This window comes from Aotus nancymaae, unplaced genomic scaffold (genome assembly GCF_030222135.1).
Source record: "Aotus nancymaae isolate 86718 unplaced genomic scaffold, 86718_ANA_hifiasm-v0.15.2.pri h1tg000010l, whole genome shotgun sequence".
In the NCBI taxonomy this organism is placed as follows: domain Eukaryota; kingdom Metazoa; phylum Chordata; class Mammalia; order Primates; family Aotidae; genus Aotus; species Aotus nancymaae.
The window spans coordinates 71,423,981-71,451,734 of NW_026988421.1; the positions used below are offsets into that span (position 1 = coordinate 71,423,981).

General features: G+C 49.1%; 1 protein-coding gene across 1 annotated transcript in view; it reads left to right on the top strand.

The window, feature by feature from the left end:
- LOC135273919 (uncharacterized) overlaps positions 1–27,754 on the top strand; it is a 52,870-nt gene that overhangs the window by 13,618 nt on the left and 11,498 nt on the right. Inside the window, exons 6-26 of the mRNA XM_064373646.1 lie at positions 449–1,057; positions 1,764–2,372; positions 3,080–3,688; positions 4,395–5,003; positions 5,711–6,319; positions 7,027–7,635; positions 8,343–8,951; positions 9,659–10,267; positions 10,975–11,583; positions 12,291–12,899; positions 13,661–14,215; positions 14,977–15,531; positions 16,293–16,847; positions 17,609–18,163; positions 18,924–19,478; positions 20,240–20,794; positions 21,556–22,110; positions 22,872–23,426; positions 24,188–24,742; positions 25,504–26,058; positions 26,820–27,374. Of these exons, the coding sequence (XP_064229716.1) occupies positions 449–1,057; positions 1,764–2,372; positions 3,080–3,688; positions 4,395–5,003; positions 5,711–6,319; positions 7,027–7,635; positions 8,343–8,951; positions 9,659–10,267; positions 10,975–11,583; positions 12,291–12,899; positions 13,661–14,215; positions 14,977–15,531; positions 16,293–16,847; positions 17,609–18,163; positions 18,924–19,478; positions 20,240–20,794; positions 21,556–22,110; positions 22,872–23,426; positions 24,188–24,742; positions 25,504–26,058; positions 26,820–27,374 (12,195 nt within the window). The remainder of the gene's footprint in view (positions 1–448; positions 1,058–1,763; positions 2,373–3,079; positions 3,689–4,394; positions 5,004–5,710; positions 6,320–7,026; positions 7,636–8,342; positions 8,952–9,658; positions 10,268–10,974; positions 11,584–12,290; positions 12,900–13,660; positions 14,216–14,976; positions 15,532–16,292; positions 16,848–17,608; positions 18,164–18,923; positions 19,479–20,239; positions 20,795–21,555; positions 22,111–22,871; positions 23,427–24,187; positions 24,743–25,503; positions 26,059–26,819; positions 27,375–27,754) is intronic.

The window sequence follows — 27,754 nt, forward strand, 5'->3', positions numbered from 1 at the left end:
TTTTGGTTTTTTTTATAGAATTTTGTAATTTAGCTTCTCAGGCATGCCACACAGTGACATGCCTACAGCATACACAAGTTCGAGACCAGCCTGGTCAATGTGGTATAACCCCGTCTCTACTAAAAATACAAAAATTAGCTGGGTGTCGTGGTGCACGCCTGTAGTCCCAGCTACTTGGGAGGCTAAGGCAGGGCAATCGCTTGAATCTGGGAGGCGAACGCTAAAGGATTAAGAATGACTTAGTCTTAGAGTACTAGGAGCTGTTAAAAACGCATTCCTTGGGAATCGTTAAGAAATAACCTCTTGTGTATTCTTGGATAGTATCTTGATCGAAGTAGGCCAGATAACCTTACAATATTTTGAGTCACTGATTCTTTGCCACGGTAGGTTTGAACACTGTATCACCAGATCCGCGTGTGTTTTTTTGCCATTGCAGGGCCGTGTCAAGAGGAGAAGGAGGCCTAGACGACGGACTCGTGCGCCTAGGCGGCTGGCTGCCCAGGAGTCAAGCGAGGCTGAGGCCACGAGCGTCCCCGGGGGACCCGTTGCGCAGTGGGCTGATGGTACCATTTCCCCAGACGGCCGTCGGCCACAGCTCAGAGCAGCCAGTGGAGAAGACAGCACTGAGGAGGCCCTGGAAGCTGCAACTGCACCCTGGGAAGGTGGTCCTGTGCCTGGAGTGGACAGAAGCCCCTTTGCCAAGTCTCTGGGTCATTCCAGAGGGGAGGCTGACCTTTGCGTGTCCGGGGACATCTTTTCCGCGGGCACTGGATCTCAGTCCGTGGAGAGAACAAAACCCAAGGCAAAGACAGCAGAGAATCCTGCCAGCCCTCCAGGGGGAGGTAAAGAAAAGAGCCCCATGTTTCCTGCTCCGAGGGAGGCCGGCAGTGACGACCATCTCTTTCAGTCTGCTAAACCAAAACCAGCAAAGAAAACAAGTCCCTTTCCTCTCCCGGAAGAGGAGGAGGATCTCTTTACAGATCAGAAAGTCGGCAAGAATGAGTCAAAATCCGAGAGTCAGCCGGATGTCGTATCAACAACACAAGCTACTTTTGAGGTAACGGGACTTAACATGTTTTTGTGTTGAGGTTAAGGAAGGTATCCGATTGGCTCATTTGAGCCACAGATTATGTTTAGCTTTTTGCGTGCATGTCCCATGGCTTAGTATTTATAATTAGGCTCTTTTACTGCTAAGTTTAACATTGACTCGGAAGTGTTTTTTTTGTTTTGCAAAGGGTATTTTGTAAAGGTTTTTTGTCCCGTGAAGGGTATTTCTCGGCTGACCGTAATCATTGATACAGCTCTGGTTTTTGTAGTTTTGGTTTTTTTATAGAATTTTGTAATATAGCTTCTCAGGCATGCCACACAGTGACATGCCTACAGCATACACAAGTTCGAGACCAGCCTGGTCAATGTGGTATAACCCCGTCTCTACTAAAAATACAAAAATTAGCTGGGTGTCGTGGTGCACGCCTGTAGTCCCAGCTACTTGGGAGGCTAAGGCAGGGCAATCGCTTGAATCTGGGAGGCGAACGCTAAAGGATTAAGAATGACTTAGTCTTAGAGTACTAGGAGCTGTTAAAAACGCATTCCTTGGGAATCGTTAAGAAATAACCTCTTGTGTATTCTTGGATAGTATCTTGATCGAAGTAGGCCAGATAACCTTACAATATTTTGAGTCACTGATTCTTTGCCACGGTAGGTTTGAACACTGTATCACCAGATCCGCGTGTGTTTTTTTGCCATTGCAGGGCCGTGTCAAGAGGAGAAGGAGGCCTAGACGACGGACTCGTGCGCCTAGGCGGCTGGCTGCCCAGGAGTCAAGCGAGGCTGAGGCCACCAGCGTCCCCGGGGGACCCGTTGCGCAGTGGGCTGATGGTACCATTTCCCCAGACGGCCGTCGGCCACAGCTCAGAGCAGCCAGTGGAGAAGACAGCACTGAGGAGGCCCTGGAAGCTGCAACTGCACCCTGGGAAGGTGGTCCTGTGCCTGGAGTGGACAGAAGCCCCTTTGCCAAGTCTCTGGGTCATTCCAGAGGGGAGGCTGACCTTTGCGTGTCCGGGGACATCTTTTCCGCGGGCACTGGATCTCAGTCCGTGGAGAGAACAAAACCCAAGGCAAAGACAGCAGAGAATCCTGCCAGCCCTCCAGGGGGAGGTAAAGAAAAGAGCCCCATGTTTCCTGCTCCGAGGGAGGCCGGCAGTGACGACCATCTCTTTCAGTCTGCTAAACCAAAACCAGCAAAGAAAACAAGTCCCTTTCCTCTCCCGGAAGAGGAGGAGGATCTCTTTACAGATCAGAAAGTCGGCAAGAATGAGTCAAAATCCGAGAGTCAGCCGGATGTCGTATCAACAACACAAGCTACTTTTGAGGTAACGGGACTTAACATGTTTTTGTGTTGAGGTTAAGGAAGGTATCCGATTGGCTCATTTGAGCCACAGATTATGTTTAGCTTTTTGCGTGCATGTCCCATGGCTTAGTATTTATAATTAGGCTCTTTTACTGCTAAGTTTAACATTGACTCGGAAGTGTTTTTTTTGTTTTGCAAAGGGTATTTTGTAAAGGTTTTTTGTCCCGTGAAGGGTATTTCTCGGCTGACCGTAATCATTGATACAGCTCTGGTTTTTGTAGTTTTGGTTTTTTTTATAGAATTTTGTAATTTAGCTTCTCAGGCATGCCACACAGTGACATGCCTACAGCATACACAAGTTCGAGACCAGCCTGGTCAATGTGGTATAACCCCGTCTCTACTAAAAATACAAAAATTAGCTGGGTGTCGTGGTGCACGCCTGTAGTCCCAGCTACTTGGGAGGCTAAGGCAGGGCAATCGCTTGAATCTGGGAGGCGAACGCTAAAGGATTAAGAATGACTTAGTCTTAGAGTACTAGGAGCTGTTAAAAACGCATTCCTTGGGAATCGTTAAGAAATAACCTCTTGTGTATTCTTGGATAGTATCTTGATCGAAGTAGGCCAGATAACCTTACAATATTTTGAGTCACTGATTCTTTGCCACGGTAGGTTTGAACACTGTATCACCAGATCCGCGTGTGTTTTTTTGCCATTGCAGGGCCGTGTCAAGAGGAGAAGGAGGCCTAGACGACGGACTCGTGCGCCTAGGCGGCTGGCTGCCCAGGAGTCAAGCGAGGCTGAGGCCACGAGCGTCCCCGGGGGACCCGTTGCGCAGTGGGCTGATGGTACCATTTCCCCAGACGGCCGTCGGCCACAGCTCAGAGCAGCCAGTGGAGAAGACAGCACTGAGGAGGCCCTGGAAGCTGCAACTGCACCCTGGGAAGGTGGTCCTGTGCCTGGAGTGGACAGAAGCCCCTTTGCCAAGTCTCTGGGTCATTCCAGAGGGGAGGCTGACCTTTGCGTGTCCGGGGACATCTTTTCCGCGGGCACTGGATCTCAGTCCGTGGAGAGAACAAAACCCAAGGCAAAGACAGCAGAGAATCCTGCCAGCCCTCCAGGGGGAGGTAAAGAAAAGAGCCCCATGTTTCCTGCTCCGAGGGAGGCCGGCAGTGACGACCATCTCTTTCAGTCTGCTAAACCAAAACCAGCAAAGAAAACAAGTCCCTTTCCTCTCCCGGAAGAGGAGGAGGATCTCTTTACAGATCAGAAAGTCGGCAAGAATGAGTCAAAATCCGAGAGTCAGCCGGATGTCGTATCAACAACACAAGCTACTTTTGAGGTAACGGGACTTAACATGTTTTTGTGTTGAGGTTAAGGAAGGTATCCGATTGGCTCATTTGAGCCACAGATTATGTTTAGCTTTTTGCGTGCATGTCCCATGGCTTAGTATTTATAATTAGGCTCTTTTACTGCTAAGTTTAACATTGACTCGGAAGTGTTTTTTTTGTTTTGCAAAGGGTATTTTGTAAAGGTTTTTTGTCCCGTGAAGGGTATTTCTCGGCTGACCGTAATCATTGATACAGCTCTGGTTTTTGTAGTTTTGGTTTTTTTATAGAATTTTGTAATATAGCTTCTCAGGCATGCCACACAGTGACATGCCTACAGCATACACAAGTTCGAGACCAGCCTGGTCAATGTGGTATAACCCCGTCTCTACTAAAAATACAAAAATTAGCTGGGTGTCGTGGTGCACGCCTGTAGTCCCAGCTACTTGGGAGGCTAAGGCAGGGCAATCGCTTGAATCTGGGAGGCGAACGCTAAAGGATTAAGAATGACTTAGTCTTAGAGTACTAGGAGCTGTTAAAAACGCATTCCTTGGGAATCGTTAAGAAATAACCTCTTGTGTATTCTTGGATAGTATCTTGATCGAAGTAGGCCAGATAACCTTACAATATTTTGAGTCACTGATTCTTTGCCACGGTAGGTTTGAACACTGTATCACCAGATCCGCGTGTGTTTTTTTGCCATTGCAGGGCCGTGTCAAGAGGAGAAGGAGGCCTAGACGACGGACTCGTGCGCCTAGGCGGCTGGCTGCCCAGGAGTCAAGCGAGGCTGAGGCCACGAGCGTCCCCGGGGGACCCGTTGCGCAGTGGGCTGATGGTACCATTTCCCCAGACGGCCGTCGGCCACAGCTCAGAGCAGCCAGTGGAGAAGACAGCACTGAGGAGGCCCTGGAAGCTGCAACTGCACCCTGGGAAGGTGGTCCTGTGCCTGGAGTGGACAGAAGCCCCTTTGCCAAGTCTCTGGGTCATTCCAGAGGGGAGGCTGACCTTTGCGTGTCCGGGGACATCTTTTCCGCGGGCACTGGATCTCAGTCCGTGGAGAGAACAAAACCCAAGGCAAAGACAGCAGAGAATCCTGCCAGCCCTCCAGGGGGAGGTAAAGAAAAGAGCCCCATGTTTCCTGCTCCGAGGGAGGCCGGCAGTGACGACCATCTCTTTCAGTCTGCTAAACCAAAACCAGCAAAGAAAACAAGTCCCTTTCCTCTCCCGGAAGAGGAGGAGGATCTCTTTACAGATCAGAAAGTCGGCAAGAATGAGTCAAAATCCGAGAGTCAGCCGGATGTCGTATCAACAACACAAGCTACTTTTGAGGTAACGGGACTTAACATGTTTTTGTGTTGAGGTTAAGGAAGGTATCCGATTGGCTCATTTGAGCCACAGATTATGTTTAGCTTTTTGCGTGCATGTCCCATGGCTTAGTATTTATAATTAGGCTCTTTTACTGCTAAGTTTAACATTGACTCGGAAGTGTTTTTTTTGTTTTGCAAAGGGTATTTTGTAAAGGTTTTTTGTCCCGTGAAGGGTATTTCTCGGCTGACCGTAATCATTGATACAGCTCTGGTTTTTGTAGTTTTGGTTTTTTTTATAGAATTTTGTAATTTAGCTTCTCAGGCATGCCACACAGTGACATGCCTACAGCATACACAAGTTCGAGACCAGCCTGGTCAATGTGGTATAACCCCGTCTCTACTAAAAATACAAAAATTAGCTGGGTGTCGTGGTGCACGCCTGTAGTCCCAGCTACTTGGGAGGCTAAGGCAGGGCAATCGCTTGAATCTGGGAGGCGAACGCTAAAGGATTAAGAATGACTTAGTCTTAGAGTACTAGGAGCTGTTAAAAACGCATTCCTTGGGAATCGTTAAGAAATAACCTCTTGTGTATTCTTGGATAGTATCTTGATCGAAGTAGGCCAGATAACCTTACAATATTTTGAGTCACTGATTCTTTGCCACGGTAGGTTTGAACACTGTATCACCAGATCCGCGTGTGTTTTTTTGCCATTGCAGGGCCGTGTCAAGAGGAGAAGGAGGCCTAGACGACGGACTCGTGCGCCTAGGCGGCTGGCTGCCCAGGAGTCAAGCGAGGCTGAGGCCACGAGCGTCCCCGGGGGACCCGTTGCGCAGTGGGCTGATGGTACCATTTCCCCAGACGGCCGTCGGCCACAGCTCAGAGCAGCCAGTGGAGAAGACAGCACTGAGGAGGCCCTGGAAGCTGCAACTGCACCCTGGGAAGGTGGTCCTGTGCCTGGAGTGGACAGAAGCCCCTTTGCCAAGTCTCTGGGTCATTCCAGAGGGGAGGCTGACCTTTGCGTGTCCGGGGACATCTTTTCCGCGGGCACTGGATCTCAGTCCGTGGAGAGAACAAAACCCAAGGCAAAGACAGCAGAGAATCCTGCCAGCCCTCCAGGGGGAGGTAAAGAAAAGAGCCCCATGTTTCCTGCTCCGAGGGAGGCCGGCAGTGACGACCATCTCTTTCAGTCTGCTAAACCAAAACCAGCAAAGAAAACAAGTCCCTTTCCTCTCCCGGAAGAGGAGGAGGATCTCTTTACAGATCAGAAAGTCGGCAAGAATGAGTCAAAATCCGAGAGTCAGCCGGATGTCGTATCAACAACACAAGCTACTTTTGAGGTAACGGGACTTAACATGTTTTTGTGTTGAGGTTAAGGAAGGTATCCGATTGGCTCATTTGAGCCACAGATTATGTTTAGCTTTTTGCGTGCATGTCCCATGGCTTAGTATTTATAATTAGGCTCTTTTACTGCTAAGTTTAACATTGACTCGGAAGTGTTTTTTTTGTTTTGCAAAGGGTATTTTGTAAAGGTTTTTTGTCCCGTGAAGGGTATTTCTCGGCTGACCGTAATCATTGATACAGCTCTGGTTTTTGTAGTTTTGGTTTTTTTTATAGAATTTTGTAATTTAGCTTCTCAGGCATGCCACACAGTGACATGCCTACAGCATACACAAGTTCGAGACCAGCCTGGTCAATGTGGTATAACCCCGTCTCTACTAAAAATACAAAAATTAGCTGGGTGTCGTGGTGCACGCCTGTAGTCCCAGCTACTTGGGAGGCTAAGGCAGGGCAATCGCTTGAATCTGGGAGGCGAACGCTAAAGGATTAAGAATGACTTAGTCTTAGAGTACTAGGAGCTGTTAAAAACGCATTCCTTGGGAATCGTTAAGAAATAACCTCTTGTGTATTCTTGGATAGTATCTTGATCGAAGTAGGCCAGATAACCTTACAATATTTTGAGTCACTGATTCTTTGCCACGGTAGGTTTGAACACTGTATCACCAGATCCGCGTGTGTTTTTTTGCCATTGCAGGGCCGTGTCAAGAGGAGAAGGAGGCCTAGACGACGGACTCGTGCGCCTAGGCGGCTGGCTGCCCAGGAGTCAAGCGAGGCTGAGGCCACGAGCGTCCCCGGGGGACCCGTTGCGCAGTGGGCTGATGGTACCATTTCCCCAGACGGCCGTCGGCCACAGCTCAGAGCAGCCAGTGGAGAAGACAGCACTGAGGAGGCCCTGGAAGCTGCAACTGCACCCTGGGAAGGTGGTCCTGTGCCTGGAGTGGACAGAAGCCCCTTTGCCAAGTCTCTGGGTCATTCCAGAGGGGAGGCTGACCTTTGCGTGTCCGGGGACATCTTTTCCGCGGGCACTGGATCTCAGTCCGTGGAGAGAACAAAACCCAAGGCAAAGACAGCAGAGAATCCTGCCAGCCCTCCAGGGGGAGGTAAAGAAAAGAGCCCCATGTTTCCTGCTCCGAGGGAGGCCGGCAGTGACGACCATCTCTTTCAGTCTGCTAAACCAAAACCAGCAAAGAAAACAAGTCCCTTTCCTCTCCCGGAAGAGGAGGAGGATCTCTTTACAGATCAGAAAGTCGGCAAGAATGAGTCAAAATCCGAGAGTCAGCCGGATGTCGTATCAACAACACAAGCTACTTTTGAGGTAACGGGACTTAACATGTTTTTGTGTTGAGGTTAAGGAAGGTATCCGATTGGCTCATTTGAGCCACAGATTATGTTTAGCTTTTTGCGTGCATGTCCCATGGCTTAGTATTTATAATTAGGCTCTTTTACTGCTAAGTTTAACATTGACTCGGAAGTGTTTTTTTTGTTTTGCAAAGGGTATTTTGTAAAGGTTTTTTGTCCCGTGAAGGGTATTTCTCGGCTGACCGTAATCATTGATACAGCTCTGGTTTTTGTAGTTTTGGTTTTTTTTATAGAATTTTGTAATTTAGCTTCTCAGGCATGCCACACAGTGACATGCCTACAGCATACACAAGTTCGAGACCAGCCTGGTCAATGTGGTATAACCCCGTCTCTACTAAAAATACAAAAATTAGCTGGGTGTCGTGGTGCACGCCTGTAGTCCCAGCTACTTGGGAGGCTAAGGCAGGGCAATCGCTTGAATCTGGGAGGCGAACGCTAAAGGATTAAGAATGACTTAGTCTTAGAGTACTAGGAGCTGTTAAAAACGCATTCCTTGGGAATCGTTAAGAAATAACCTCTTGTGTATTCTTGGATAGTATCTTGATCGAAGTAGGCCAGATAACCTTACAATATTTTGAGTCACTGATTCTTTGCCACGGTAGGTTTGAACACTGTATCACCAGATCCGCGTGTGTTTTTTTGCCATTGCAGGGCCGTGTCAAGAGGAGAAGGAGGCCTAGACGACGGACTCGTGCGCCTAGGCGGCTGGCTGCCCAGGAGTCAAGCGAGGCTGAGGCCACCAGCGTCCCCGGGGGACCCGTTGCGCAGTGGGCTGATGGTACCATTTCCCCAGACGGCCGTCGGCCACAGCTCAGAGCAGCCAGTGGAGAAGACAGCACTGAGGAGGCCCTGGAAGCTGCAACTGCACCCTGGGAAGGTGGTCCTGTGCCTGGAGTGGACAGAAGCCCCTTTGCCAAGTCTCTGGGTCATTCCAGAGGGGAGGCTGACCTTTGCGTGTCCGGGGACATCTTTTCCGCGGGCACTGGATCTCAGTCCGTGGAGAGAACAAAACCCAAGGCAAAGACAGCAGAGAATCCTGCCAGCCCTCCAGGGGGAGGTAAAGAAAAGAGCCCCATGTTTCCTGCTCCGAGGGAGGCCGGCAGTGACGACCATCTCTTTCAGTCTGCTAAACCAAAACCAGCAAAGAAAACAAGTCCCTTTCCTCTCCCGGAAGAGGAGGAGGATCTCTTTACAGATCAGAAAGTCGGCAAGAATGAGTCAAAATCCGAGAGTCAGCCGGATGTCGTATCAACAACACAAGCTACTTTTGAGGTAACGGGACTTAACATGTTTTTGTGTTGAGGTTAAGGAAGGTATCCGATTGGCTCATTTGAGCCACAGATTATGTTTAGCTTTTTGCGTGCATGTCCCATGGCTTAGTATTTATAATTAGGCTCTTTTACTGCTAAGTTTAACATTGACTCGGAAGTGTTTTTTTTGTTTTGCAAAGGGTATTTTGTAAAGGTTTTTTGTCCCGTGAAGGGTATTTCTCGGCTGACCGTAATCATTGATACAGCTCTGGTTTTTGTAGTTTTGGTTTTTTTTATAGAATTTTGTAATTTAGCTTCTCAGGCATGCCACACAGTGACATGCCTACAGCATACACAAGTTCGAGACCAGCCTGGTCAATGTGGTATAACCCCGTCTCTACTAAAAATACAAAAATTAGCTGGGTGTCGTGGTGCACGCCTGTAGTCCCAGCTACTTGGGAGGCTAAGGCAGGGCAATCGCTTGAATCTGGGAGGCGAACGCTAAAGGATTAAGAATGACTTAGTCTTAGAGTACTAGGAGCTGTTAAAAACGCATTCCTTGGGAATCGTTAAGAAATAACCTCTTGTGTATTCTTGGATAGTATCTTGATCGAAGTAGGCCAGATAACCTTACAATATTTTGAGTCACTGATTCTTTGCCACGGTAGGTTTGAACACTGTATCACCAGATCCGCGTGTGTTTTTTTGCCATTGCAGGGCCGTGTCAAGAGGAGAAGGAGGCCTAGACGACGGACTCGTGCGCCTAGGCGGCTGGCTGCCCAGGAGTCAAGCGAGGCTGAGGCCACCAGCGTCCCCGGGGGACCCGTTGCGCAGTGGGCTGATGGTACCATTTCCCCAGACGGCCGTCGGCCACAGCTCAGAGCAGCCAGTGGAGAAGACAGCACTGAGGAGGCCCTGGAAGCTGCAACTGCACCCTGGGAAGGTGGTCCTGTGCCTGGAGTGGACAGAAGCCCCTTTGCCAAGTCTCTGGGTCATTCCAGAGGGGAGGCTGACCTTTGCGTGTCCGGGGACATCTTTTCCGCGGGCACTGGATCTCAGTCCGTGGAGAGAACAAAACCCAAGGCAAAGACAGCAGAGAATCCTGCCAGCCCTCCAGGGGGAGGTAAAGAAAAGAGCCCCATGTTTCCTGCTCCGAGGGAGGCCGGCAGTGACGACCATCTCTTTCAGTCTGCTAAACCAAAACCAGCAAAGAAAACAAGTCCCTTTCCTCTCCCGGAAGAGGAGGAGGATCTCTTTACAGATCAGAAAGTCGGCAAGAATGAGTCAAAATCCGAGAGTCAGCCGGATGTCGTATCAACAACACAAGCTACTTTTGAGGTAACGGGACTTAACATGTTTTTGTGTTGAGGTTAAGGAAGGTATCCGATTGGCTCATTTGAGCCACAGATTATGTTTAGCTTTTTGCGTGCATGTCCCATGGCTTAGTATTTATAATTAGGCTCTTTTACTGCTAAGTTTAACATTGACTCGGAAGTGTTTTTTTTGTTTTGCAAAGGGTATTTTGTAAAGGTTTTTTGTCCCGTGAAGGGTATTTCTCGGCTGACCGTAATCATTGATACAGCTCTGGTTTTTGTAGTTTTGGTTTTTTTTATAGAATTTTGTAATTTAGCTTCTCAGGCATGCCACACAGTGACATGCCTACAGCATACACAAGTTCGAGACCAGCCTGGTCAATGTGGTATAACCCCGTCTCTACTAAAAATACAAAAATTAGCTGGGTGTCGTGGTGCACGCCTGTAGTCCCAGCTACTTGGGAGGCTAAGGCAGGGCAATCGCTTGAATCTGGGAGGCGAACGCTAAAGGATTAAGAATGACTTAGTCTTAGAGTACTAGGAGCTGTTAAAAACGCATTCCTTGGGAATCGTTAAGAAATAACCTCTTGTGTATTCTTGGATAGTATCTTGATCGAAGTAGGCCAGATAACCTTACAATATTTTGAGTCACTGATTCTTTGCCACGGTAGGTTTGAACACTGTATCACCAGATCCGCGTGTGTTTTTTTGCCATTGCAGGGCCGTGTCAAGAGGAGAAGGAGGCCTAGACGACGGACTCGTGCGCCTAGGCGGCTGGCTGCCCAGGAGTCAAGCGAGGCTGAGGCCACCAGCGTCCCCGGGGGACCCGTTGCGCAGTGGGCTGATGGTACCATTTCCCCAGACGGCCGTCGGCCACAGCTCAGAGCAGCCAGTGGAGAAGACAGCACTGAGGAGGCCCTGGAAGCTGCAACTGCACCCTGGGAAGGTGGTCCTGTGCCTGGAGTGGACAGAAGCCCCTTTGCCAAGTCTCTGGGTCATTCCAGAGGGGAGGCTGACCTTTGCGTGTCCGGGGACATCTTTTCCGCGGGCACTGGATCTCAGTCCGTGGAGAGAACAAAACCCAAGGCAAAGACAGCAGAGAATCCTGCCAGCCCTCCAGGGGGAGGTAAAGAAAAGAGCCCCATGTTTCCTGCTCCGAGGGAGGCCGGCAGTGACGACCATCTCTTTCAGTCTGCTAAACCAAAACCAGCAAAGAAAACAAGTCCCTTTCCTCTCCCGGAAGAGGAGGAGGATCTCTTTACAGATCAGAAAGTCGGCAAGAATGAGTCAAAATCCGAGAGTCAGCCGGATGTCGTATCAACAACACAAGCTACTTTTGAGGTAACGGGACTTAACATGTTTTTGTGTTGAGGTTAAGGAAGGTATCCGATTGGCTCATTTGAGCCACAGATTATGTTTAGCTTTTTGCGTGCATGTCCCATGGCTTAGTATTTATAATTAGGCTCTTTTACTGCTAAGTTTAACATTGACTCGGAAGTGTTTTTTTTGTTTTGCAAAGGGTATTTTGTAAAGGTTTTTTGTCCCGTGAAGGGTATTTCTCGGCTGACCGTAATCATTGATACAGCTCTGGTTTTTGTAGTTTTGGTTTTTTTTATAGAATTTTGTAATTTAGCTTCTCAGGCATGCCACACAGTGACATGCCTACAGCATACACAAGTTCGAGACCAGCCTGGTCAATGTGGTATAACCCCGTCTCTACTAAAAATACAAAAATTAGCTGGGTGTCGTGGTGCACGCCTGTAGTCCCAGCTACTTGGGAGGCTAAGGCAGGGCAATCGCTTGAATCTGGGAGGCGAACGCTAAAGGATTAAGAATGACTTAGTCTTAGAGTACTAGGAGCTGTTAAAAACGCATTCCTTGGGAATCGTTAAGAAATAACCTCTTGTGTATTCTTGGATAGTATCTTGATCGAAGTAGGCCAGATAACCTTACAATATTTTGAGTCACTGATTCTTTGCCACGGTAGGTTTGAACACTGTATCACCAGATCCGCGTGTGTTTTTTTGCCATTGCAGGGCCGTGTCAAGAGGAGAAGGAGGCCTAGACGACGGACTCGTGCGCCTAGGCGGCTGGCTGCCCAGGAGTCAAGCGAGGCTGAGGCCACCAGCGTCCCCGGGGGACCCGTTGCGCAGTGGGCTGATGGTACCATTTCCCCAGACGGCCGTCGGCCACAGCTCAGAGCAGCCAGTGGAGAAGACAGCACTGAGGAGGCCCTGGAAGCTGCAACTGCACCCTGGGAAGGTGGTCCTGTGCCTGGAGTGGACAGAAGCCCCTTTGCCAAGTCTCTGGGTCATTCCAGAGGGGAGGCTGACCTTTGCGTGTCCGGGGACATCTTTTCCGCGGGCACTGGATCTCAGTCCGTGGAGAGAACAAAACCCAAGGCAAAGACAGCAGAGAATCCTGCCAGCCCTCCAGGGGGAGGTAAAGAAAAGAGCCCCATGTTTCCTGCTCCGAGGGAGGCCGGCAGTGACGACCATCTCTTTCAGTCTGCTAAACCAAAACCAGCAAAGAAAACAAGTCCCTTTCCTCTCCCGGAAGAGGAGGAGGATCTCTTTACAGATCAGAAAGTCGGCAAGAATGAGTCAAAATCCGAGAGTCAGCCGGATGTCGTATCAACAACACAAGCTACTTTTGAGGTAACGGGACTTAACATGTTTTTGTGTTGAGGTTAAGGAAGGTATCCGATTGGCTCATTTGAGCCACAGATTATGTTTAGCTTTTTGCGTGCATGTCCCATGGCTTAGTATTTATAATTAGGCTCTTTTACTGCTAAGTTTAACATTGACTCGGAAGTGTTTTTTTTGTTTTGCAAAGGGTATTTTGTAAAGGTTTTTTGTCCCGTGAAGGGTATTTCTCGGCTGACCGTAATCATTGATACAGCTCTGGTTTTTGTAGTTTTGGTTTTTTTTATAGAATTTTGTAATTTAGCTTCTCAGGCATGCCACACAGTGACATGCCTACAGCATACACAAGTTCGAGACCAGCCTGGTCAATGTGGTATAACCCCGTCTCTACTAAAAATACAAAAATTAGCTGGGTGTCGTGGTGCACGCCTGTAGTCCCAGCTACTTGGGAGGCTAAGGCAGGGCAATCGCTTGAATCTGGGAGGCGAACGCTAAAGGATTAAGAATGACTTAGTCTTAGAGTACTAGGAGCTGTTAAAAACGCATTCCTTGGGAATCGTTAAGAAATAACCTCTTGTGTATTCTTGGATAGTATCTTGATCGAAGTAGGCCAGATAACCTTACAATATTTTGAGTCACTGATTCTTTGCCACGGTAGGTTTGAACACTGTATCACCAGATCCGCGTGTGTTTTTTTGCCATTGCAGGGCCGTGTCAAGAGGAGAAGGAGGCCTAGACGACGGACTCGTGCGCCTAGGCGGCTGGCTGCCCAGGAGTCAAGCGAGGCTGAGGCCACGAGCGTCCCCGGGGGACCCGTTGCGCAGTGGGCTGATGGTACCATTTCCCCAGACGGCCGTCGGCCACAGCTCAGAGCAGCCAGTGGAGAAGACAGCACTGAGGAGGCCCTGGAAGCTGCAACTGCACCCTGGGAAGGTGGTCCTGTGCCTGGAGTGGACAGAAGCCCCTTTGCCAAGTCTCTGGGTCATTCCAGAGGGGAGGCTGACCTTTGCGTGTCCGGGGACATCTTTTCCGCGGGCACTGGATCTCAGTCCGTGGAGAGAACAAAACCCAAGGCAAAGACAGCAGAGAATCCTGCCAGCCCTCCAGGGGGAGGTAAAGAAAAGAGCCCCATGTTTCCTGCTCCGAGGGAGGCCGGCAGTGACGACCATCTCTTTCAGTCTGCTAAACCAAAACCAGCAAAGAAAACAAGTCCCTTTCCTCTCCCGGAAGAGGAGGAGGATCTCTTTACAGATCAGAAAGTCGGCAAGAATGAGTCAAAATCCGAGAGTCAGCCGGATGTCGTATCAACAACACAAGCTACTTTTGAGGTAACGGGACTTAACATGTTTTTGTGTTGAGGTTAAGGAAGGTATCCGATTGGCTCATTTGAGCCACAGATTATGTTTAGCTTTTTGCGTGCATGTCCCATGGCTTAGTATTTATAATTAGGCTCTTTTACTGCTAAGTTTAACATTGACTCGGAAGTGTTTTTTTTGTTTTGCAAAGGGTATTTTGTAAAGGTTTTTTGTCCCGTGAAGGGTATTTCTCGGCTGACCGTAATCATTGATACAGCTCTGGTTTTTGTAGTTTTGGTTTTTTTTATAGAATTTTGTAATTTAGCTTCTCAGGCATGCCACACAGTGACATGCCTACAGCATACACAAGTTCGAGACCAGCCTGGTCAATGTGGTATAACCCCGTCTCTACTAAAAATACAAAAATTAGCTGGGTGTCGTGGTGCACGCCTGTAGTCCCAGCTACTTGGGAGGCTAAGGCAGGGCAATCGCTTGAATCTGGGAGGCGAACGCTAAAGGATTAAGAATGACTTAGTCTTAGAGTACTAGGAGCTGTTAAAAACGCATTCCTTGGGAATCGTTAAGAAATAACCTCTTGTGTATTCTTGGATAGTATCTTGATCGAAGTAGGCCAGATAACCTTACAATATTTTGAGTCACTGATTCTTTGCCACGGTAGGTTTGAACACTGTATCACCAGATCCGCGTGTGTTTTTTTGCCATTGCAGGGCCGTGTCAAGAGGAGAAGGAGGCCTAGACGACGGACTCGTGCGCCTAGGCGGCTGGCTGCCCAGGAGTCAAGCGAGGCTGAGGCCACGAGCGTCCCCGGGGGACCCGTTGCGCAGTGGGCTGATGGTACCATTTCCCCAGACGGCCGTCGGCCACAGCTCAGAGCAGCCAGTGGAGAAGACAGCACTGAGGAGGCCCTGGAAGCTGCAACTGCACCCTGGGAAGGTGGTCCTGTGCCTGGAGTGGACAGAAGCCCCTTTGCCAAGTCTCTGGGTCATTCCAGAGGGGAGGCTGACCTTTGCGTGTCCGGGGACATCTTTTCCGCGGGCACTGGATCTCAGTCCGTGGAGAGAACAAAACCCAAGGCAAAGACAGCAGAGAATCCTGCCAGCCCTCCAGGGGGAGGTAAAGAAAAGAGCCCCATGTTTCCTGCTCCGAGGGAGGCCGGCAGTGACGACCATCTCTTTCAGTCTGCTAAACCAAAACCAGCAAAGAAAACAAGTCCCTTTCCTCTCCCGGAAGAGGAGGAGGATCTCTTTACAGATCAGAAAGTCGGCAAGAATGAGTCAAAATCCGAGAGTCAGCCGGATGTCGTATCAACAACACAAGCTACTTTTGAGGTAACGGGACTTAACATGTTTTTGTGTTGAGGTTAAGGAAGGTATCCGATTGGCTCATTTGAGCCACAGATTATGTTTAGCTTTTTGCGTGCATGTCCCATGGCTTAGTATTTATAATTAGGCTCTTTTACTGCTAAGTTTAACATTGACTCGGAAGTGTTTTTTTTGTTTTGCAAAGGGTATTTTGTAAAGGTTTTTTGTCCCGTGAAGGGTATTTCTCGGCTGACCGTAATCATTGATACAGCTCTGGTTTTTGTAGTTTTGGTTTTTTTTATAGAATTTTGTAATTTAGCTTCTCAGGCATGCCACACAGTGACATGCCTACAGCATACACAAGTTCGAGACCAGCCTGGTCAATGTGGTATAACCCCGTCTCTACTAAAAATACAAAAATTAGCTGGGTGTCGTGGTGCACGCCTGTAGTCCCAGCTACTTGGGAGGCTAAGGCAGGGCAATCGCTTGAATCTGGGAGGCGAACGCTAAAGGATTAAGAATGACTTAGTCTTAGAGTACTAGGAGCTGTTAAAAACGCATTCCTTGGGAATCGTTAAGAAATAACCTCTTGTGTATTCTTGGATAGTATCTTGATCGAAGTAGGCCAGATAACCTTACAATATTTTGAGTCACTGATTCTTTGCCACGGTAGGTTTGAACACTGTATCACCAGATCCGCGTGTGTTTTTTTGCCATTGCAGGGCCGTGTCAAGAGGAGAAGGAGGCCTAGACGACGGACTCGTGCGCCTAGGCGGCTGGCTGCCCAGGAGTCAAGCGAGGCTGAGGCCACGAGCGTCCCCGGGGGACCCGTTGCGCAGTGGGCTGATGGTACCATTTCCCCAGACGGCCGTCGGCCACAGCTCAGAGCAGCCAGTGGAGAAGACAGCACTGAGGAGGCCCTGGAAGCTGCAACTGCACCCTGGGAAGGTGGTCCTGTGCCTGGAGTGGACAGAAGCCCCTTTGCCAAGTCTCTGGGTCATTCCAGAGGGGAGGCTGACCTTTGCGTGTCCGGGGACATCTTTTCCGCGGGCACTGGATCTCAGTCCGTGGAGAGAACAAAACCCAAGGCAAAGACAGCAGAGAATCCTGCCAGCCCTCCAGGGGGAGGTAAAGAAAAGAGCCCCATGTTTCCTGCTCCGAGGGAGGCCGGCAGTGACGACCATCTCTTTCAGTCTGCTAAACCAAAACCAGCAAAGAAAACAAGTCCCTTTCCTCTCCCGGAAGAGGAGGAGGATCTCTTTACAGATCAGAAAGTCGGCAAGAATGAGTCAAAATCCGAGAGTCAGCCGGATGTCGTATCAACAACACAAGCTACTTTTGAGGTAACGGGACTTAACATGTTTTTGTGTTGAGGTTAAGGAAGGTATCCGATTGGCTCATTTGAGCCACAGATTATGTTTAGCTTTTTGCGTGCATGTCCCATGGCTTAGTATTTATAATTAGGCTCTTTTACTGCTAAGTTTAACATTGACTCGGAAGTGTTTTTTTTGTTTTGCAAAGGGTATTTTGTAAAGGTTTTTTGTCCCGTGAAGGGTATTTCTCGGCTGACCGTAATCATTGATACAGCTCTGGTTTTTGTAGTTTTGGTTTTTTTTATAGAATTTTGTAATTTAGCTTCTCAGGCATGCCACACAGTGACATGCCTACAGCATACACAAGTTCGAGACCAGCCTGGTCAATGTGGTATAACCCCGTCTCTACTAAAAATACAAAAATTAGCTGGGTGTCGTGGTGCACGCCTGTAGTCCCAGCTACTTGGGAGGCTAAGGCAGGGCAATCGCTTGAATCTGGGAGGCGAACGCTAAAGGATTAAGAATGACTTAGTCTTAGAGTACTAGGAGCTGTTAAAAACGCATTCCTTGGGAATCGTTAAGAAATAACCTCTTGTGTATTCTTGGATAGTATCTTGATCGAAGTAGGCCAGATAACCTTACAATATTTTGAGTCACTGATTCTTTGCCACGGTAGGTTTGAACACTGTATCACCAGATCCGCGTGTGTTTTTTTGCCATTGCAGGGCCGTGTCAAGAGGAGAAGGAGGCCTAGACGACGGACTCGTGCGCCTAGGCGGCTGGCTGCCCAGGAGTCAAGCGAGGCTGAGGCCACGAGCGTCCCCGGGGGACCCGTTGCGCAGTGGGCTGATGGTACCATTTCCCCAGACGGCCGTCGGCCACAGCTCAGAGCAGCCAGTGGAGAAGACAGCACTGAGGAGGCCCTGGAAGCTGCAACTGCACCCTGGGAAGGTGGTCCTGTGCCTGGAGTGGACAGAAGCCCCTTTGCCAAGTCTCTGGGTCATTCCAGAGGGGAGGCTGACCTTTGCGTGTCCGGGGACATCTTTTCCGCGGGCACTGGATCTCAGTCCGTGGAGAGAACAAAACCCAAGGCAAAGACAGCAGAGAATCCTGCCAGCCCTCCAGGGGGAGGTAAAGAAAAGAGCCCCATGTTTCCTGCTCCGAGGGAGGCCGGCAGTGACGACCATCTCTTTCAGTCTGCTAAACCAAAACCAGCAAAGAAAACAAGTCCCTTTCCTCTCCCGGAAGAGGAGGAGGATCTCTTTACAGATCAGAAAGTCGGCAAGAATGAGTCAAAATCCGAGAGTCAGCCGGATGTCGTATCAACAACACAAGCTACTTTTGAGGTAACGGGACTTAACATGTTTTTGTGTTGAGGTTAAGGAAGGTATCCGATTGGCTCATTTGAGCCACAGATTATGTTTAGCTTTTTGCGTGCATGTCCCATGGCTTAGTATTTATAATTAGGCTCTTTTACTGCTAAGTTTAACATTGACTCGGAAGTGTTTTTTTTGTTTTGCAAAGGGTATTTTGTAAAGGTTTTTTGTCCCGTGAAGGGTATTTCTCGGCTGACCGTAATCATTGATACAGCTCTGGTTTTTGTAGTTTTGGTTTTTTTATAGAATTTTGTAATATAGCTTCTCAGGCATGCCACACAGTGACATGCCTACAGCATACACAAGTTCGAGACCAGCCTGGTCAATGTGGTATAACCCCGTCTCTACTAAAAATACAAAAATTAGCTGGGTGTCGTGGTGCACGCCTGTAGTCCCAGCTACTTGGGAGGCTAAGGCAGGGCAATCGCTTGAATCTGGGAGGCGAACGCTAAAGGATTAAGAATGACTTAGTCTTAGAGTACTAGGAGCTGTTAAAAACGCATTCCTTGGGAATCGTTAAGAAATAACCTCTTGTGTATTCTTGGATAGTATCTTGATCGAAGTAGGCCAGATAACCTTACAATATTTTGAGTCACTGATTCTTTGCCACGGTAGGTTTGAACACTGTATCACCAGATCCGCGTGTGTTTTTTTGCCATTGCAGGGCCGTGTCAAGAGGAGAAGGAGGCCTAGACGACGGACTCGTGCGCCTAGGCGGCTGGCTGCCCAGGAGTCAAGCGAGGCTGAGGCCACCAGCGTCCCCGGGGGACCCGTTGCGCAGTGGGCTGATGGTACCATTTCCCCAGACGGCCGTCGGCCACAGCTCAGAGCAGCCAGTGGAGAAGACAGCACTGAGGAGGCCCTGGAAGCTGCAACTGCACCCTGGGAAGGTGGTCCTGTGCCTGGAGTGGACAGAAGCCCCTTTGCCAAGTCTCTGGGTCATTCCAGAGGGGAGGCTGACCTTTGCGTGTCCGGGGACATCTTTTCCGCGGGCACTGGATCTCAGTCCGTGGAGAGAACAAAACCCAAGGCAAAGACAGCAGAGAATCCTGCCAGCCCTCCAGGGGGAGGTAAAGAAAAGAGCCCCATGTTTCCTGCTCCGAGGGAGGCCGGCAGTGACGACCATCTCTTTCAGTCTGCTAAACCAAAACCAGCAAAGAAAACAAGTCCCTTTCCTCTCCCGGAAGAGGAGGAGGATCTCTTTACAGATCAGAAAGTCGGCAAGAATGAGTCAAAATCCGAGAGTCAGCCGGATGTCGTATCAACAACACAAGCTACTTTTGAGGTAACGGGACTTAACATGTTTTTGTGTTGAGGTTAAGGAAGGTATCCGATTGGCTCATTTGAGCCACAGATTATGTTTAGCTTTTTGCGTGCATGTCCCATGGCTTAGTATTTATAATTAGGCTCTTTTACTGCTAAGTTTAACATTGACTCGGAAGTGTTTTTTTTGTTTTGCAAAGGGTATTTTGTAAAGGTTTTTTGTCCCGTGAAGGGTATTTCTCGGCTGACCGTAATCATTGATACAGCTCTGGTTTTTGTAGTTTTGGTTTTTTTTATAGAATTTTGTAATTTAGCTTCTCAGGCATGCCACACAGTGACATGCCTACAGCATACACAAGTTCGAGACCAGCCTGGTCAATGTGGTATAACCCCGTCTCTACTAAAAATACAAAAATTAGCTGGGTGTCGTGGTGCACGCCTGTAGTCCCAGCTACTTGGGAGGCTAAGGCAGGGCAATCGCTTGAATCTGGGAGGCGAACGCTAAAGGATTAAGAATGACTTAGTCTTAGAGTACTAGGAGCTGTTAAAAACGCATTCCTTGGGAATCGTTAAGAAATAACCTCTTGTGTATTCTTGGATAGTATCTTGATCGAAGTAGGCCAGATAACCTTACAATATTTTGAGTCACTGATTCTTTGCCACGGTAGGTTTGAACACTGTATCACCAGATCCGCGTGTGTTTTTTTGCCATTGCAGGGCCGTGTCAAGAGGAGAAGGAGGCCTAGACGACGGACTCGTGCGCCTAGGCGGCTGGCTGCCCAGGAGTCAAGCGAGGCTGAGGCCACGAGCGTCCCCGGGGGACCCGTTGCGCAGTGGGCTGATGGTACCATTTCCCCAGACGGCCGTCGGCCACAGCTCAGAGCAGCCAGTGGAGAAGACAGCACTGAGGAGGCCCTGGAAGCTGCAACTGCACCCTGGGAAGGTGGTCCTGTGCCTGGAGTGGACAGAAGCCCCTTTGCCAAGTCTCTGGGTCATTCCAGAGGGGAGGCTGACCTTTGCGTGTCCGGGGACATCTTTTCCGCGGGCACTGGATCTCAGTCCGTGGAGAGAACAAAACCCAAGGCAAAGACAGCAGAGAATCCTGCCAGCCCTCCAGGGGGAGGTAAAGAAAAGAGCCCCATGTTTCCTGCTCCGAGGGAGGCCGGCAGTGACGACCATCTCTTTCAGTCTGCTAAACCAAAACCAGCAAAGAAAACAAGTCCCTTTCCTCTCCCGGAAGAGGAGGAGGATCTCTTTACAGATCAGAAAGTCGGCAAGAATGAGTCAAAATCCGAGAGTCAGCCGGATGTCGTATCAACAACACAAGCTACTTTTGAGGTAACGGGACTTAACATGTTTTTGTGTTGAGGTTAAGGAAGGTATCCGATTGGCTCATTTGAGCCACAGATTATGTTTAGCTTTTTGCGTGCATGTCCCATGGCTTAGTATTTATAATTAGGCTCTTTTACTGCTAAGTTTAACATTGACTCGGAAGTGTTTTTTTTGTTTTGCAAAGGGTATTTTGTAAAGGTTTTTTGTCCCGTGAAGGGTATTTCTCGGCTGACCGTAATCATTGATACAGCTCTGGTTTTTGTAGTTTTGGTTTTTTTTATAGAATTTTGTAATTTAGCTTCTCAGGCATGCCACACAGTGACATGCCTACAGCATACACAAGTTCGAGACCAGCCTGGTCAATGTGGTATAACCCCGTCTCTACTAAAAATACAAAAATTAGCTGGGTGTCGTGGTGCACGCCTGTAGTCCCAGCTACTTGGGAGGCTAAGGCAGGGCAATCGCTTGAATCTGGGAGGCGAACGCTAAAGGATTAAGAATGACTTAGTCTTAGAGTACTAGGAGCTGTTAAAAACGCATTCCTTGGGAATCGTTAAGAAATAACCTCTTGTGTATTCTTGGATAGTATCTTGATCGAAGTAGGCCAGATAACCTTACAATATTTTGAGTCACTGATTCTTTGCCACGGTAGGTTTGAACACTGTATCACCAGATCCGCGTGTGTTTTTTTGCCATTGCAGGGCCGTGTCAAGAGGAGAAGGAGGCCTAGACGACGGACTCGTGCGCCTAGGCGGCTGGCTGCCCAGGAGTCAAGCGAGGCTGAGGCCACGAGCGTCCCCGGGGGACCCGTTGCGCAGTGGGCTGATGGTACCATTTCCCCAGACGGCCGTCGGCCACAGCTCAGAGCAGCCAGTGGAGAAGACAGCACTGAGGAGGCCCTGGAAGCTGCAACTGCACCCTGGGAAGGTGGTCCTGTGCCTGGAGTGGACAGAAGCCCCTTTGCCAAGTCTCTGGGTCATTCCAGAGGGGAGGCTGACCTTTGCGTGTCCGGGGACATCTTTTCCGCGGGCACTGGATCTCAGTCCGTGGAGAGAACAAAACCCAAGGCAAAGACAGCAGAGAATCCTGCCAGCCCTCCAGGGGGAGGTAAAGAAAAGAGCCCCATGTTTCCTGCTCCGAGGGAGGCCGGCAGTGACGACCATCTCTTTCAGTCTGCTAAACCAAAACCAGCAAAGAAAACAAGTCCCTTTCCTCTCCCGGAAGAGGAGGAGGATCTCTTTACAGATCAGAAAGTCGGCAAGAATGAGTCAAAATCCGAGAGTCAGCCGGATGTCGTATCAACAACACAAGCTACTTTTGAGGTAACGGGACTTAACATGTTTTTGTGTTGAGGTTAAGGAAGGTATCCGATTGGCTCATTTGAGCCACAGATTATGTTTAGCTTTTTGCGTGCATGTCCCATGGCTTAGTATTTATAATTAGGCTCTTTTACTGCTAAGTTTAACATTGACTCGGAAGTGTTTTTTTTGTTTTGCAAAGGGTATTTTGTAAAGGTTTTTTGTCCCGTGAAGGGTATTTCTCGGCTGACCGTAATCATTGATACAGCTCTGGTTTTTGTAGTTTTGGTTTTTTTTATAGAATTTTGTAATTTAGCTTCTCAGGCATGCCACACAGTGACATGCCTACAGCATACACAAGTTCGAGACCAGCCTGGTCAATGTGGTATAACCCCGTCTCTACTAAAAATACAAAAATTAGCTGGGTGTCGTGGTGCACGCCTGTAGTCCCAGCTACTTGGGAGGCTAAGGCAGGGCAATCGCTTGAATCTGGGAGGCGAACGCTAAAGGATTAAGAATGACTTAGTCTTAGAGTACTAGGAGCTGTTAAAAACGCATTCCTTGGGAATCGTTAAGAAATAACCTCTTGTGTATTCTTGGATAGTATCTTGATCGAAGTAGGCCAGATAACCTTACAATATTTTGAGTCACTGATTCTTTGCCACGGTAGGTTTGAACACTGTATCACCAGATCCGCGTGTGTTTTTTTGCCATTGCAGGGCCGTGTCAAGAGGAGAAGGAGGCCTAGACGACGGACTCGTGCGCCTAGGCGGCTGGCTGCCCAGGAGTCAAGCGAGGCTGAGGCCACGAGCGTCCCCGGGGGACCCGTTGCGCAGTGGGCTGATGGTACCATTTCCCCAGACGGCCGTCGGCCACAGCTCAGAGCAGCCAGTGGAGAAGACAGCACTGAGGAGGCCCTGGAAGCTGCAACTGCACCCTGGGAAGGTGGTCCTGTGCCTGGAGTGGACAGAAGCCCCTTTGCCAAGTCTCTGGGTCATTCCAGAGGGGAGGCTGACCTTTGCGTGTCCGGGGACATCTTTTCCGCGGGCACTGGATCTCAGTCCGTGGAGAGAACAAAACCCAAGGCAAAGACAGCAGAGAATCCTGCCAGCCCTCCAGGGGGAGGTAAAGAAAAGAGCCCCATGTTTCCTGCTCCGAGGGAGGCCGGCAGTGACGACCATCTCTTTCAGTCTGCTAAACCAAAACCAGCAAAGAAAACAAGTCCCTTTCCTCTCCCGGAAGAGGAGGAGGATCTCTTTACAGATCAGAAAGTCGGCAAGAATGAGTCAAAATCCGAGAGTCAGCCGGATGTCGTATCAACAACACAAGCTACTTTTGAGGTAACGGGACTTAACATGTTTTTGTGTTGAGGTTAAGGAAGGTATCCGATTGGCTCATTTGAGCCACAGATTATGTTTAGCTTTTTGCGTGCATGTCCCATGGCTTAGTATTTATAATTAGGCTCTTTTACTGCTAAGTTTAACATTGACTCGGAAGTGTTTTTTTTGTTTTGCAAAGGGTATTTTGTAAAGGTTTTTTGTCCCGTGAAGGGTATTTCTCGGCTGACCGTAATCATTGATACAGCTCTGGTTTTTGTAGTTTTGGTTTTTTTTATAGAATTTTGTAATTTAGCTTCTCAGGCATGCCACACAGTGACATGCCTACAGCATACACAAGTTCGAGACCAGCCTGGTCAATGTGGTATAACCCCGTCTCTACTAAAAATACAAAAATTAGCTGGGTGTCGTGGTGCACGCCTGTAGTCCCAGCTACTTGGGAGGCTAAGGCAGGGCAATCGCTTGAATCTGGGAGGCGAACGCTAAAGGATTAAGAATGACTTAGTCTTAGAGTACTAGGAGCTGTTAAAAACGCATTCCTTGGGAATCGTTAAGAAATAACCTCTTGTGTATTCTTGGATAGTATCTTGATCGAAGTAGGCCAGATAACCTTACAATATTTTGAGTCACTGATTCTTTGCCACGGTAGGTTTGAACACTGTATCACCAGATCCGCGTGTGTTTTTTTGCCATTGCAGGGCCGTGTCAAGAGGAGAAGGAGGCCTAGACGACGGACTCGTGCGCCTAGGCGGCTGGCTGCCCAGGAGTCAAGCGAGGCTGAGGCCACGAGCGTCCCCGGGGGACCCGTTGCGCAGTGGGCTGATGGTACCATTTCCCCAGACGGCCGTCGGCCACAGCTCAGAGCAGCCAGTGGAGAAGACAGCACTGAGGAGGCCCTGGAAGCTGCAACTGCACCCTGGGAAGGTGGTCCTGTGCCTGGAGTGGACAGAAGCCCCTTTGCCAAGTCTCTGGGTCATTCCAGAGGGGAGGCTGACCTTTGCGTGTCCGGGGACATCTTTTCCGCGGGCACTGGATCTCAGTCCGTGGAGAGAACAAAACCCAAGGCAAAGACAGCAGAGAATCCTGCCAGCCCTCCAGGGGGAGGTAAAGAAAAGAGCCCCATGTTTCCTGCTCCGAGGGAGGCCGGCAGTGACGACCATCTCTTTCAGTCTGCTAAACCAAAACCAGCAAAGAAAACAAGTCCCTTTCCTCTCCCGGAAGAGGAGGAGGATCTCTTTACAGATCAGAAAGTCGGCAAGAATGAGTCAAAATCCGAGAGTCAGCCGGATGTCGTATCAACAACACAAGCTACTTTTGAGGTAACGGGACTTAACATGTTTTTGTGTTGAGGTTAAGGAAGGTATCCGATTGGCTCATTTGAGCCACAGATTATGTTTAGCTTTTTGCGTGCATGTCCCATGGCTTAGTATTTATAATTAGGCTCTTTTACTGCTAAGTTTAACATTGACTCGGAAGTGTTTTTTTTGTTTTGCAAAGGGTATTTTGTAAAGGTTTTTTGTCCCGTGAAGGGTATTTCTCGGCTGACCGTAATCATTGATACAGCTCTGGTTTTTGTAGTTTTGGTTTTTTTTATAGAATTTTGTAATTTAGCTTCTCAGGCATGCCACACAGTGACATGCCTACAGCATACACAAGTTCGAGACCAGCCTGGTCAATGTGGTATAACCCCGTCTCTACTAAAAATACAAAAATTAGCTGGGTGTCGTGGTGCACGCCTGTAGTCCCAGCTACTTGGGAGGCTAAGGCAGGGCAATCGCTTGAATCTGGGAGGCGAACGCTAAAGGATTAAGAATGACTTAGTCTTAGAGTACTAGGAGCTGTTAAAAACGCATTCCTTGGGAATCGTTAAGAAATAACCTCTTGTGTATTCTTGGATAGTATCTTGATCGAAGTAGGCCAGATAACCTTACAATATTTTGAGTCACTGATTCTTTGCCACGGTAGGTTTGAACACTGTATCACCAGATCCGCGTGTGTTTTTTTGCCATTGCAGGGCCGTGTCAAGAGGAGAAGGAGGCCTAGACGACGGACTCGTGCGCCTAGGCGGCTGGCTGCCCAGGAGTCAAGCGAGGCTGAGGCCACGAGCGTCCCCGGGGGACCCGTTGCGCAGTGGGCTGATGGTACCATTTCCCCAGACGGCCGTCGGCCACAGCTCAGAGCAGCCAGTGGAGAAGACAGCACTGAGGAGGCCCTGGAAGCTGCAACTGCACCCTGGGAAGGTGGTCCTGTGCCTGGAGTGGACAGAAGCCCCTTTGCCAAGTCTCTGGGTCATTCCAGAGGGGAGGCTGACCTTTGCGTGTCCGGGGACATCTTTTCCGCGGGCACTGGATCTCAGTCCGTGGAGAGAACAAAACCCAAGGCAAAGACAGCAGAGAATCCTGCCAGCCCTCCAGGGGGAGGTAAAGAAAAGAGCCCCATGTTTCCTGCTCCGAGGGAGGCCGGCAGTGACGACCATCTCTTTCAGTCTGCTAAACCAAAACCAGCAAAGAAAACAAGTCCCTTTCCTCTCCCGGAAGAGGAGGAGGATCTCTTTACAGATCAGAAAGTCGGCAAGAATGAGTCAAAATCCGAGAGTCAGCCGGATGTCGTATCAACAACACAAGCTACTTTTGAGGTAACGGGACTTAACATGTTTTTGTGTTGAGGTTAAGGAAGGTATCCGATTGGCTCATTTGAGCCACAGATTATGTTTAGCTTTTTGCGTGCATGTCCCATGGCTTAGTATTTATAATTAGGCTCTTTTACTGCTAAGTTTAACATTGACTCGGAAGTGTTTTTTTTGTTTTGCAAAGGGTATTTTGTAAAGGTTTTTTGTCCCGTGAAGGGTATTTCTCGGCTGACCGTAATCATTGATACAGCTCTGGTTTTTGTAGTTTTGGTTTTTTTTATAGAATTTTGTAATTTAGCTTCTCAGGCATGCCACACAGTGACATGCCTACAGCATACACAAGTTCGAGACCAGCCTGGTCAATGTGGTATAACCCCGTCTCTACTAAAAATACAAAAATTAGCTGGGTGTCGTGGTGCACGCCTGTAGTCCCAGCTACTTGGGAGGCTAAGGCAGGGCAATCGCTTGAATCTGGGAGGCGAACGCTAAAGGATTAAGAATGACTTAGTCTTAGAGTACTAGGAGCTGTTAAAAACGCATTCCTTGGGAATCGTTAAGAAATAACCTCTTGTGTATTCTTGGATAGTATCTTGATCGAAGTAGGCCAGATAACCTTACAATATTTTGAGTCACTGATTCTTTGCCACGGTAGGTTTGAACACTGTATCACCAGATCCGCGTGTGTTTTTTTGCCATTGCAGGGCCGTGTCAAGAGGAGAAGGAGGCCTAGACGACGGACTCGTGCGCCTAGGCGGCTGGCTGCCCAGGAGTCAAGCGAGGCTGAGGCCACGAGCGTCCCCGGGGGACCCGTTGCGCAGTGGGCTGATGGTACCATTTCCCCAGACGGCCGTCGGCCACAGCTCAGAGCAGCCAGTGGAGAAGACAGCACTGAGGAGGCCCTGGAAGCTGCAACTGCACCCTGGGAAGGTGGTCCTGTGCCTGGAGTGGACAGAAGCCCCTTTGCCAAGTCTCTGGGTCATTCCAGAGGGGAGGCTGACCTTTGCGTGTCCGGGGACATCTTTTCCGCGGGCACTGGATCTCAGTCCGTGGAGAGAACAAAACCCAAGGCAAAGACAGCAGAGAATCCTGCCAGCCCTCCAGGGGGAGGTAAAGAAAAGAGCCCCATGTTTCCTGCTCCGAGGGAGGCCGGCAGTGACGACCATCTCTTTCAGTCTGCTAAACCAAAACCAGCAAAGAAAACAAGTCCCTTTCCTCTCCCGGAAGAGGAGGAGGATCTCTTTACAGATCAGAAAGTCGGCAAGAATGAGTCAAAATCCGAGAGTCAGCCGGATGTCGTATCAACAACACAAGCTACTTTTGAGGTAACGGGACTTAACATGTTTTTGTGTTGAGGTTAAGGAAGGTATCCGATTGGCTCATTTGAGCCACAGATTATGTTTAGCTTTTTGCGTGCATGTCCCATGGCTTAGTATTTATAATTAGGCTCTTTTACTGCTAAGTTTAACATTGACTCGGAAGTGTTTTTTTTGTTTTGCAAAGGGTATTTTGTAAAGGTTTTTTGTCCCGTGAAGGGTATTTCTCGGCTGACCGTAATCATTGATACAGCTCTGGTTTTTGTAGTTTTGGTTTTTTTTATAGAATTTTGTAATTTAGCTTCTCAGGCATGCCACACAGTGACATGCCTACAGCATACACAAGTTCGAGACCAGCCTGGTCAATGTGGTATAACCCCATCTCTACT